At 41.6% G+C, this 12,302-nt stretch overlaps 1 protein-coding gene across 2 annotated transcripts in view; it reads left to right on the top strand.

The window, feature by feature from the left end:
- Positions 1-12,302, top strand: part of Frmd4b (FERM domain containing 4B) — a 372,580-nt gene that overhangs the window by 294,525 nt on the left and 65,753 nt on the right. For both annotated transcript variants that reach the window (XM_017796628.2, XM_008827145.3), the window contains 2 exons: positions 1,925-1,981; positions 2,833-2,855. In XM_017796628.2, coding sequence (XP_017652117.1) covers positions 1,925-1,981; positions 2,833-2,855 — 80 coding nt within the window. The remainder of the gene's footprint in view (positions 1-1,924; positions 1,982-2,832; positions 2,856-12,302) is intronic.

Here is a 12,302-nt window from a genome sequence, read left to right as displayed (position 1 = left end):
GGTTTTTGTAATCCCCAAATAATACACCTTTTCTCTTCTCTGAGACATTAAGACAAATTTGACTTTAACTTTGAGTCCTGGACTATTTTCAAAGCCAGGGATGTTTGGGGGTTGTCCTTTCGGAGTCTCTCTTCTCCTCCAGGAGTTTCTTTGTGTTTGAATTTAAGGAATTTAACCTTCTTTAAATGTAATCTGATCAACACCCACCTCACCTGGTGGATTAACCACTTCATCATCTCTCCCAGATTAGAAGACCACTGTTTCTTGCTGGGAAGACAGAGGGCCATTGATTCCCATGCTTAGCCTGGCTTTCTTTAGCTTTCTTTGATTTTGTAATCGGTTCTTTAGAGATTGTGGGCGAGCTTTGAATTCCAAGGCTTGGGGTCTGTCATCTTTCCTTTGAAGTAGATCTTCTGCCTTGAGTTTCAGAATGGAGGACTGTCCTTAGGTAGCTGAAATTATTTGTTTTCATTTTCTAATATAAGGGAAACATGAATAATTATCACTGCTAGAAAACCCTGGGGTTTACTTCGTTTTTAGCTCTCATATACAAAAGATGGGGGCGGGAGCTCAAGACATAGTGCACATCTGGAGACCAACGGGTGACTTTGTGGAGTTGATTCTCTTCTTCCACCTTTACGAGTCCCAGTGATTGAGCTCAGATCGCCAGGTTGGCTACCTGCTGAGCTCTCTGGCCAGCCCTGGTTTTCTTTGCTGTTGCTTATTTCATTTTATGGCTTTTATAAGAATTATTATTAGTTTGGGTTTTTTTGTCTGTGAACTCTAATCAAATCGCTTGGAATGCTAGGAGACAAGTTTAATCTTTCCAGAAACTCTCACTGAGGATAACTACCCCTGTAAATCTGCTATTGTACATGGGCTCAAAATTATTTTAGAGTTGTACTTGGGATCACTAGGAAATACTCCAGCTCAGGTTCGACAAGGAAAGGAAGGAAGAAAGAGCAGCAGGCACTTTCCCAGCCCTTAAACAGGCACTTCCAAGTGCTAATTATGCTGCACTTAACAAGGCTGGGCTGGTGAATTATTTCTACATGTGTTCATACTTACTAGCTCCTGTACTTCCCCAAATACTTTAAATTAAAAATTCCTCTATACTGGCTTACACAATACAGTCCTGAAACTTACATATGTCACCATTTAAAGATACAGGTAAAGGTGCTTGGAATACTCTTTCCAGATAGTTGTACATGTCTACTAGACTACTGAAGAAATCATTCTTGTTAACCAAAGCCCTAGAACTCCAACTTTCCCTCATATCTTGAAGGATGAAGAAATAAAAGAAAGGAAAAATGATAAATTAGAGTTCATCATCAAACTTGCAAAACAACAGAATTTTAGACTTCAGCATTTAACGTGACTGATTTTTAAGACTTCTCATTTTAGCTAGAATAGAGCAGATATTAATAATATGTCACTGACAATGAAGTGAATTTATGTTTTAATAATATTTGCATTGTGTGTGTACTGAAATAACCATGCTGTGACACAGGGAGGTGGGGTGGGGTGATTATCTCAGGAAAACCCACTACAAACAAATCTAGAAAAATCTACAGAACTTAAAAATTAGTTTGCAGAGAGAAAAAAATAAAATTATAAACTTAGAGATTACTTAAACTTTCAAGCCCAAAAGTTATTCATTTTTCCCCAATATTGCTCTCTGAGCAAAATTCCCCTTAACGCGCGCGCGCGCACACACACACACACACACACACACACACACACACACACACACACTCCTCCTTCCCTGAGCTCTCAGCACACCCCCCTCCTTTGCAATGGTATGTTCTGCATTTGATCGTAAACTGGAGGTGCCAAGCCGTGACAGCTTCTCCAGCTCCAGAGCCTTTTGCTTCCACCCTGGGCAGCCCTTGTATTCAGTGATGTGCTCCTCTTCCATCCACAGGAACAAATCGAAGTAGACAGTGAGACCATCTTCAAGTTGGCAGCCCTGGTTCTGCAGGTAAGAGTTCACGCCTGCCTTCTGCAGCTCCCTTTTGTTTCCTGGCTTCTCCTAACTTGCCTGCAACTCTGAAACTTTTGCGCTAGGTCAGTATCTGATGGATTCTGAAACCAGTTAGCTGTTTGTCATGAGAACTGTGACCCTCTGAATTCTTTTTAAAATCATTTGCATGAGCAATAATGTGATAGTGTTTCTCAAAAAAGAAAAAAAAAATGAAATGTAGACTGCTCCAAGGGAAAAGAGTTCAGATCATATTCTTGAAAGAGAACTCTTGAGTTCCTTGAATTTGGGAGGCAGCAGTTGTTAGAACAGCTGTAATTTTCATTTAAATTTAGTAACTTTTGTATACATTTTCTTGAGGGTGTGTAAAGAGCCCTTTAATTCTTAAAGGCACCAGTGACTAAAATAGCAAAGTCTGTTTCTGTAGTCGTTTAAAAAGTAAAGAGAAAAATAATAAAAATTATAAATAAAATTTCTTTAAATAGTAAAGAGAAAACAAATATTGTCTGTTTACTTACTGGGGTCATGGTTTAAAAAGTCTAATCTAAAGAATGTGACACTTGAATGCAAGAGTGTTTAGCATGTGATCCTAGAAATGTAAGGAGAAGTAATTATCTGTACTTTTTCATATATATTACAAAATATATAGTCATAAGCCTCTTCTCTTAATGATAAGATATACTGGTGTTTTCTTATCAATATGGCATTCTTGTTCATGACCATGGGGATAGTATTTCTTATGTACCTTTCAGCAGAAAGCTCTGAACTTTGAGAGGGAAAATAACCAGGGATAATTCATTCATTGAGCTTAGCATAAATACATATTGATCATGTCTTTATTTTTATTTCAGGAAGCCAAAGGAGATTACAGCAGGTAATGATTCCTTTTCTGATATTACTATGTAAAATAATGCTCCACAATCATTGTATGAGTTATTTTAAATAACAATGGATGCAAAATCAAAAGAGAGCAGATCCCAAAGCAGGAGCCTCCCAGCTCTTCTCTCTTCAAATAGAGACCTATTATTCTTTTTGTGAATGAATCTGAGAACGACCCTTTCTTACTATTTTTCAAGCCAGAGAGAATTAGAGTCTGAAGTCCTCCAAGGCTCTAATAATTCAATCACCTTAATTATTAAGATGAAGAAATCTATAAAAAGCTTTAGTAACTAGTACTGATTTTTTAAAACATATAATGATGCTGAGTGTAAAGGGTTCCAATGTGTGCAGAAACAGATTAAATCCATCAGCTGCTTAGTTAAGGGATTAATAGGGGCTTTCTTGTGCAGCTGCCCTGAAGGGGCCTCACTCTTCACACACTTGACCTAGCAGTTGTATTGTTGCTGCAGACACTGCTGCTAACTGCCTCTCTGGCCACATCATCAGAGAACATTTGTGTTTGAATTCACCCTCTCTGATACTGTCCCTTTAATGCGATAGCAGAAGGTGGAGAAGTGGAAATTGTTAAAGGTGGAGGGGAGGCCTCTGATGAGAAGCAGCACCCAGGCCAATGACCCATTGAAAGCCTGGCCTCTGCCACGTTAGCATTCTACTTCTGTAAACTTCACCCAGAGATTATTTACAGATCACCTAGTACTCATTCCCAGCCAAGCCTTTGAATAATATGCTCCTTAACAGACTGATAAAATAATGTTTTCCAAGCCTGACAACTTCCAGCTCTTGAGTAGTAATCCGCTCTCCTCACCTGCCCATCCAGAGGGATAGAGTTGGGGTTTCCACTTAATACCCCATGAGTCACTCACTCACCACTCTCTCATCCTGTGTGTGTGTGTGTGTGTGTGTGTGTGTGTGTGTGTGTGCCTGCCTGCGTGCAATTTTTGTTCTGTTTTCAGTTTCGGTTGTTTGCAGTATTGGGGGATGAACCACTTTTATATTTTTTTCAACTTATTAAGAAATGCTTTGAAAGAATCATGACAGTCAACAACGACTAGTATGTTTAAACTGAGAGAAAATGAAAGTACTTTATTGAAGTGTTGCCTGATTCTATAATTGGAAATAAAACCAGTCAAGCTCTTTAAGCTTTAAGAAGACAGATGAGCCTGGCATAGTGGTGCACACCTGTGGTCCCAGCACTCAGGAAGTGGTGGTGGGAAGGTCAGAAGTTCAAAATCATCCTCAGCTATATAGGGAGTTCTAGGCCAGCCTAGGCTACATGAGACCCTGTCTCAGAAAAGAAAGAAGAGGGGGAAGAGAGGAAGAGGAGAAAGGAGAAGCCATCAAGTGTGGTAGTGGTTCATTCTGTAACCCAAACACTTGGGAGGTAGAAGCATGGGGATCGGGAGCCCAAGGTCTTTCTCAGCTACATGGCAAGTTTGAGGCTAACCTGGGCTACATGAGACCCTGTCTCAAAAACAAAACCAAAAAAAGGAAAAACCAGGGGCTTAGAGAGATGGCTTAGCAGTGAAGAGTGCTCAGTGCTCTCCAGAGGGCCGGAGTTCAGGTCCCAGTACCCAGCCAACTCCAAACCATCTGTAACTCCATGGGATACAATACTGTCTTCTGGCCTCTGAGGGTACCTGCATACATGTAACATGCATGTATACAAACACACACAAAATTTTTAATTTTTGGGGGGGATCTTTTTGAGACAGGGGCTCCCTGTAGCCCCAGCTGTCCTGGAACTCACTATGTAGACCAGGCTGGACTTGAACTCACAGAGATCGGCCTGTCTCTGCCTCCCAAGTACCGGGATTAAAGGCGTGCACTGCCACGCCCAGCAAAATTTTTAATTTTTTAAAAAAATAAGTGTGATGGTGGCTCAGGCCTGTAATCCCAGCACTTTGAAGGCTTAGGCAGAGTTATCTCAACCAAAGGCAGATCTGGCAATATAATAAGACTTTTTTATTTTATTTTATTTTATTTTATTTATTATTTTTATTTTATGTGCATGAATGTATTGCCTGCATGTGTGTTAAGTGTACCACTGTCATGCAATGCCTGTAGAGGACAGAAGAGGCTGTCGGATCCCCTGGAACTGGAGTTACGGACAGTTGTTAGCTTGTTCTTAACTGCTGGGCCATCTCTCCAGACCCAAGACTTTGTTTTTTATTTATTTTTATTTAATGTGTTTGAGTGTTCTGCCTGCATATTATGTATAAATGTACCTGTGCAGGCAATGCAGACAGAGGTCAGAAGAGAGCATCGGATCCTCTGGAACTGGAGTTACAGGTAGTTGTTAGCAGCCATGTGGGTGTTGGGAACCAAACCCAGGTCCTCTGCAAGAATAGCAGATGCTTTTAACCACTGAACCACTGAGCTGTCGCTCCAGTCCCAAGATCTGGTTTTAAAAACAAAACAAAATGAACAAAACAAAACAAAAAAAGGAAAGGAAAGGAAAGGAAATGGCAGAGGATAAACAGATAAATTGATAGTCAAGTTTCTAGATCAAGAACAGCCTGTACAGCTGTCCCAGCTATCACTCTTTAGGAAGTAACCACACCCCCAGAAGCATCAGATGTGTGAAGAATGCCGTCACATACTGGGTAGTGTGTGTGTGTGTGTGTGTGTGTATTGAAATCTAGAGTTGTACAGGGCACTTCTGAAGTCAGTTTACCATGTGGGCTCCAGGCTCTGCAGTGTGGATCTCTCAGCTGCCTTCCCCACTTTGTCAGGGCCCAGCAGGTGTCAGAGGCCCTGAGCCTCAGTTTCCTCATCAGTGAATGACAACCTACTCCTTAGGAGTGCTCTGAGGGTTGAATGGAAAGACATCCTGCAGCAATCAGCTAACTACACAGAAGCTGTTCTAATAGTTTACTGTGGTTACTGCCCTGTTCATCCATGTCAAAATTCTGTCTGGTCTCATCCTGCTTCAAAGAAGAGTTTTGAGACAGAGGTGAGTCCATGAAAGCAGGAAAGGGAGGGAGAGAGGGAGGGAGGGAGAGAGAGAAGAGAGAGGTTTATTTCACCAGCATCCTTTAGGGAGACCCTGGGCCTGACATACAGGGTGGCTGCCAGGGACCCTCCTTGAGGAACGCAGGCATTTCAGCCCTAGATTGCAGTGTTTGCTCTTGCTGACTTAACTCTGACCAAGCCCCATCCAGTCTTTTTCCTTCACTTAAGCTGGATTCTAGTAGTTTCCTGAGAGATCATTAGGCTAAAGAAAATGTCATACACTGTCTTGAAATTGCATACCTATGCCAAATAGTAGACAGGACACAGATCTGAGTCTTGCACAAATCATCAGTGTTACCCTGAATGAGCCATTTGACCTTCCTGAGCCTCATTTTCCTCCTCTGTAAATTGGGGTTCCTCAAAATGACAACATTGCAATGTGGTTTTGAGGAGTTTAATAAAATAGAGGGACTCTGTAAATTATAAGTTTTAGTTATTGGTAACAAGTGTGAAAGAATAAAAAATATAAATAGCTGTCACTGCAATTACAGCAGAGCAGAATTCCAGTTCATTCCACCCGTCACTGTCTAACCTCCTCCCCTGAGTAGGCAGAATATAGTTTTTTTCCTCCAAAAAAGTTTTATAGAAATAATTTGGGAAAATCAGGCAAAATAAAATATGATTGATCAGTGTTACTGGAAATTTTGCAGTGCCTCTTTGTGGCCACCAGATTACAGGGGAAATTGAGGTCCCCTCTTAAGAGCTTTTAGTCTCATTAATTAAAAAAAAAAAATTTAAGCCATGCATAATGGCACATGCCTTTAATCCCCACACTTCAGAGGCAGAGGCAGGTGGATCTCTGAGATCAATGCCAGCCTGGTCTACATGGTGAATTCCAGTCCAGCTGTGACTACAGGGAGACCATGTCTCAAAACAACAACAACAAACAACTTAATGAACTCAAAGAGAAGCTCAAAGCAATTTTATTAGAGTTTACAAGAAAAAGCCCAGGGTGGCAAACTGTAAATCTCTATAGCTGCTGGAAGAGAATGGGGAAGAAAGGGATTGGCCATGCTGTTTGAATTAAGCTAGCATGGAGGTCATCCACATGGCAGGGAGTGGGGGAGGGGAGGGAACGTTAGGGAAAGAGGAAGGAAACATAGAGTGTGAGGAAAAGCAAAGATAGAAAAAAGGAAAGGAAAACTAAGCTTTTCTGAGTCATTCAGAAAATAAGGCAAACTTAGCAAAGCATCATACTTGCTCTCTGCAAGACACTGCGGGGGCACAGAGGGTCCTGGAAGGAAAAGCACAAGGGCTCACTAAAGGGAAAATTATTCCTCTTGATTCTTTAGCAGAGCTTAAGGTGACACCACCTTCCTATGCACTATGTATAAATTTTTAAAGACTGGAGACTTTCTTTCTGTCTGTCTTCTTTCTTCCTTCCTTCCTTCCTTCCTTCCTTCCTTCCTTCCTTCCTTCCTTTCTTTCTTTCTTTTTCATATTCTGTCTGTCTTTCAGATAGGGTCTCTCTGTAGCCGCAGCTGGCTTGGAACTCCCTGTGTAGACCAGGCTGGCCTCAGTCTCACAGAGATCCACCTGCCTCTGCCAACGCTGAGATTAAAAGTGTGTGCCACCTCGATGAGCATTTTCTTTCTTTCAAAATTATTTTTTAGCACTCATGTATTTATTTGGTGGGGGTGGGAGTCACTGGTCATGTCTTGTGCACTTGGTCAGGCTTGGTGGCAAGCACCTTTACCTCTGAACCATCTCTGCCCTAAGGGGCAGACACCGTACAAGTTTCTGGATTTTTTTTTTTTTTTTTTCATTCTCTCTCTTCATTAACTGCTCTCCAGGCACCCAAAGGAGTTCCTTTCCCATGGGAAGCAGTTGCATTTTTATAGCACTATAAACTGGGAATATTGCCTCCCCATTTGAAGGTAGGTGTTAACATCCCCTCATTCTGACCCAGCAGTGAAGTGAAAATTGAAATCCCTCATTAAATTTCCCTTCTAAACAGAAGCACTCTGATCACATAGTTACTTGGTTAACTTCCAGCTTTCAGGATCTTCAAAACCAAACAAAACGCCTTTGCTTTTACAAATTCACTTGTGGCTGGCGGCACAGTGATAAAGCCTGGCTGGGTCAGCTTTCAGGAATTCTCTATTTTTGCCTGTGTTGTGTTACCAGGATGCTTGTTATCTTTGCAGTGTAAGGGGCTGACTTGCAAATTCAGACTGTCAGCTACTTAAAGCAAATAAAAGTCCCCACTTCGCTCTTAATGAACTTTCAGAGAGCAGAGCTTCCTACTGGTTATGATAGGGAACCTTGGCAGGAAACTAAGAAGGGGAATGTTCTGTTTTGTTTTTTGAGACAGGGTCTTACTATGTCCTGGAACTTAGTAGGTAGACCAGGCTGGTCTTGATCTTGCAGACATCTGCCTGACTCTGCCTCCTGAGTGCTGGATTAAAGGTATATGACACCATGTCTGGCAAAGGTTATTGTTTATTTTTTAAATATTGATTTATTTGGTTTATTCTATGTATTTGTGTGGGGGGGCGTGTTTGTGTGCCTGAATGTAAGTATGTGCATCACTTGCATGCAGGCAGTTGTGAACCACTGGACACAGGTGGTGAGAACCAAACTCAGGTCCTCTGCAAGAGCAACAAGTGCTTTTAACCACTGAGCTATCTCTCTAGCCCCTAGGGTTATTTTTAAGGGCATTCTGGAAGAAGTGTTTAAACAAAACCTGTTTGGAGGTAAAGTGGCACAAGGAGTAAAAAGAGAGGGGGCCCAGCAGTTAAGAGCACTGGTAGCTCCTATATGGCGGCTAACAACAGTCCATAGCTCCAATTCCATGGAATCTGGTGCCCTCTTCAGGCATTGCACAACACCAGTGCATCTACACACATGCAGGCAATACACTCACACATAAAATAAAATTTAAAAAAAAAGAGAGAGAGACTAGGAAAAGCAGAAGTTGGTGAATAATTGTGTCACGTAGACCAAGTGACCTGGATGCCAGGTTAGGGGTGTGTGTATACAGTGGAAGACGGTAATTTCCAGAGGTAAACAATAGTCATCAAGACTGTTTTAGGAATCACAAAGATAGCAAGATGGCTCAATGGCTAAAGATGCTTACCACCAAGCCTGACACCTCAAGTTCCATCCCTGTGACCCACATGGTAGAAAGAAAGAACTAACTCCTGAAAGTTGTCCTCTGACCTCACTCACATACTGTGACACTCTTTAAAACTCTTAAAAACAAAATCAGAGGCCTGAAGAGATGATGACTCAGTGGTCAAGACTGCTTGCCATTCTTCCAGAGGATATAAGTTCCCAGCACCCATATCAAGCAGTTCACAACTACCTATAACTCCAGGTCCAGTAGATCCAAAGCCCTCTTCTGGTCTCCAAGAGTTCCTGCATACACATGAGACACACACACACACACACACACACACACACACACACACGCACACATATTCACACACATACATAAAATTTTTAGAAGTTACACACACACACACACACACACACACACACACACATATTCACACACACATATTCACACACATACATAAAATTTTTAGAAGAAAAGAAATCTGCCCCTTAGCTGTTATACCTCTGGCACATTTACAGAGCTAAAATATAATTCTATTTTGGGATCTTTAAGTCAATTTAAGGAAGGAAAAAAAACAGCTACCAGAAATCAAACTCCATTCTGAGAACTTGCATGAGCTAGGAAGTACTAGTGATATCCTAGAGCTTTGGAATTTAACTGTTTAGGTTCAAATCCAGGCCCAGTTTCTTGATGGGTATGTTATCTGCCTTCTCTGGAATGCAGCTTGTCCAGATTAACAGCAGATTCTATCCTTAACACAGCCTAGTGTGGCTGCTATTACTAATAACTCTACCCTCCCAGCAACCTGTGAGGATGGCTTTATTAATGCTGTTCCCTTTTACATATAAGAACACTGAGCTTTGGATCCATGAACTAATCAACTGTCCAGGTCCTACAGCTGGAGAGTGGTTCATTGGAACTCTATGCTTCATGCACTTGACCACCAATAGTAGTTTCCTCATAACTCAAAGGAAACACAAACTTCTAAAAAATCATTACCTTCATTACTAGCACAGTAAAAAAGTCTATCTTGACAGAAATTGAACATTTCTATCTTATTTTAGGACAGGACTTTAGTGACTCAATAAAGCCTTATGGTGGATGGAAAGAAATTAAGCACATACATACATAAGCATCTTTAAAAAATTTTTATTACATTTATTTATTGAGGAGTGGGGGGAGGCACCTGTGCCATAGCACATGTGTGGAAATCAGTGCATATGTGGAAATCAGTGAACAGCTTGTGGGAGCCAGTTCTCTTCTTCTACCATGTGGGTCCCAGAGATTGGACTCAGGCTCCTGCTTGGCGGCAAGCACCTTTGCCCTCTGAGCCATCTTGCTAGCCCTCAGAGTTCTTTATGATGCTTGGTAAAAAGTTAGAGAGGCTGAGGTTTATTGCTCAGTTGGTAGCATTTACAAACCCCTGGGTTCAATTCCCAGCACCACATAAAACTAGCATGTTGGTGCATGCCTGTAATCCTAGCACTTGGGAGGTGAGAGTGAATCAATTCAGGGTCATCCTGGACTGCATAGTGAGTGTGAGGTTAGCTGGGCTACATGAGATCCTGTCTCAAAAACAAAAAAAATCAAACCAAGTTCCCCACGTTTTTGGTTTGCTTGTGTGTGCTGCAGATTCCCTGGGAGGGGTCACACCAGCAATGCTGGGTATATGAACAGCTTGCTAGACCCAGTGGACCTCAGGGGAAGTTCTGTGGACTTCACATCACTAACCACAGTCTTGCTGGGAATCAAGGACTTTGTGTTTTGCAGCTTAAGTATTTTGAACCTCAAAATACTTTGTATAACATACATGAAGAATTAGATGCAACTTAAAGAAAACAGAAGCCCTAAATAGATCAATTCTATTCTCTTGACTTCCTGGGATTCTCTCCACTGGAATGGACCAGGTCAGGACACTCATGACAGCTATGTGGGACTGGAGTGTGGTGTGACAGTGACTGGCTAAGGTGTTGGGCCAGCCTTCTACACCATTAGAAAGCAACAGACATGAACTACTTGGACTGCTCAGAGGCAGTGAAGGGCTGACATGGTGGGGAAGGAGCCCTGCATTCTTACTGATAAGTGTTTCCATGTCTTTTGGTGTGGTTCTGGAAATGCAGGGTGATAACAGGATCCCTAACCTAACCCAGTGCCGTTAGCTGTGCTTGCAGGGCTAATGCAGTTAATCCACAGTCTGCAGGATCAGGATGGGCCTGAGTCACTCAGGCAGGAAACAGGGACAAAGCTTTGGGGCTTCAAGTGGGCTGTACATAATTTCCACTTGTCTCAGTAGGAATGTTCCCAGATTTTGACTTTCCGTGCTCTGGGAGGAAACATGTTCTTGTAGTTCTCTGGCATGCCTGTTTTCTCACTCTAGATTTGAATGACAGATTTTTTAAATTAATGTAACGATGGCAAAATGTACCTAACATAGAAATTTACTGTTTCCTCCATCTTTAAGGATTCAAGGCAGTTGTATTAACTGAATTCATCAAGTGCAGCCAATCTTTGAAACTTTCATTTTGTAAAATTGAAACTCTAGTAATTAAATAAACAATATTAATTAATTAACTAATTAGAGTCTCTGTCAACTGTGGTTGTTTCTGTCCCTATCAATTTGATGAAAGTGAAAATTTTTTTTATTCTAAATATTTACAGATTTTCATGTTAACTTGATTCTCAGCCTAAATCATTCATATGAAGTCAATTTTTTTCTGCCAGTTATTGAGTTGACAGTTCAAGGTAGATATGACTAGAGTCCTAGGGAAGCTGACTAACAGGAAAATCCCTCATCACTTTTTCCTTTTTATCTGAAATTCTTTAGACTTAAAGAGAAAATAGTTCGACAGTTGATCCCCATCAGGCCTGCTGCAGGGCAGTCATTTCTCCTGCATTACTAGTTTGGCCCCACACAGAAATGCGCAGAGTTCTAAGTGACAGAGGCAGTGCTTCCCAAGCACTAGCTGGTGTCCTGCTTCAGGATGCATCTTTGGTGGAGGGCTGAGAGAGGAAGAGTTTGACACCTCGGCCGTGGGTTGACTGTGGTATTGAAAGAGCTGGTTTCAAGGCCACATTTCCATCAGGTGTCAGACTCTGGGATTCTGTCACACCAGTTCTTAAGCCGTTCCCAACACAGAACTAGGCAAATTACTTCTAAAGTCCTTTTCCAGGCTGGGCATAGTGGTGCATGTCTTTAATCCCAGGACTCAGAAGGTAGATGCAGGTGGATCTCTGTGAGTTTGAGGTCAGCCCAGTCTACATATTGAGTTTCAGACTAGCCAGCACTATAATACAGTGAGACCCTGTCTAAAAATAGATAAATAAATAAATAAATTAATTAATTAAATA

This window comes from Nannospalax galili, unplaced genomic scaffold (genome assembly GCF_000622305.1).
Source record: "Nannospalax galili isolate Female #2095 unplaced genomic scaffold, S.galili_v1.0 scaffold1051, whole genome shotgun sequence".
Classification (NCBI taxonomy): Eukaryota; Metazoa; Chordata; class Mammalia; order Rodentia; family Spalacidae; genus Nannospalax; species Nannospalax galili.
Note: the sequence above shows the minus strand (reverse complement) of the source record. Positions and strands in the feature narration are given on the sequence as shown.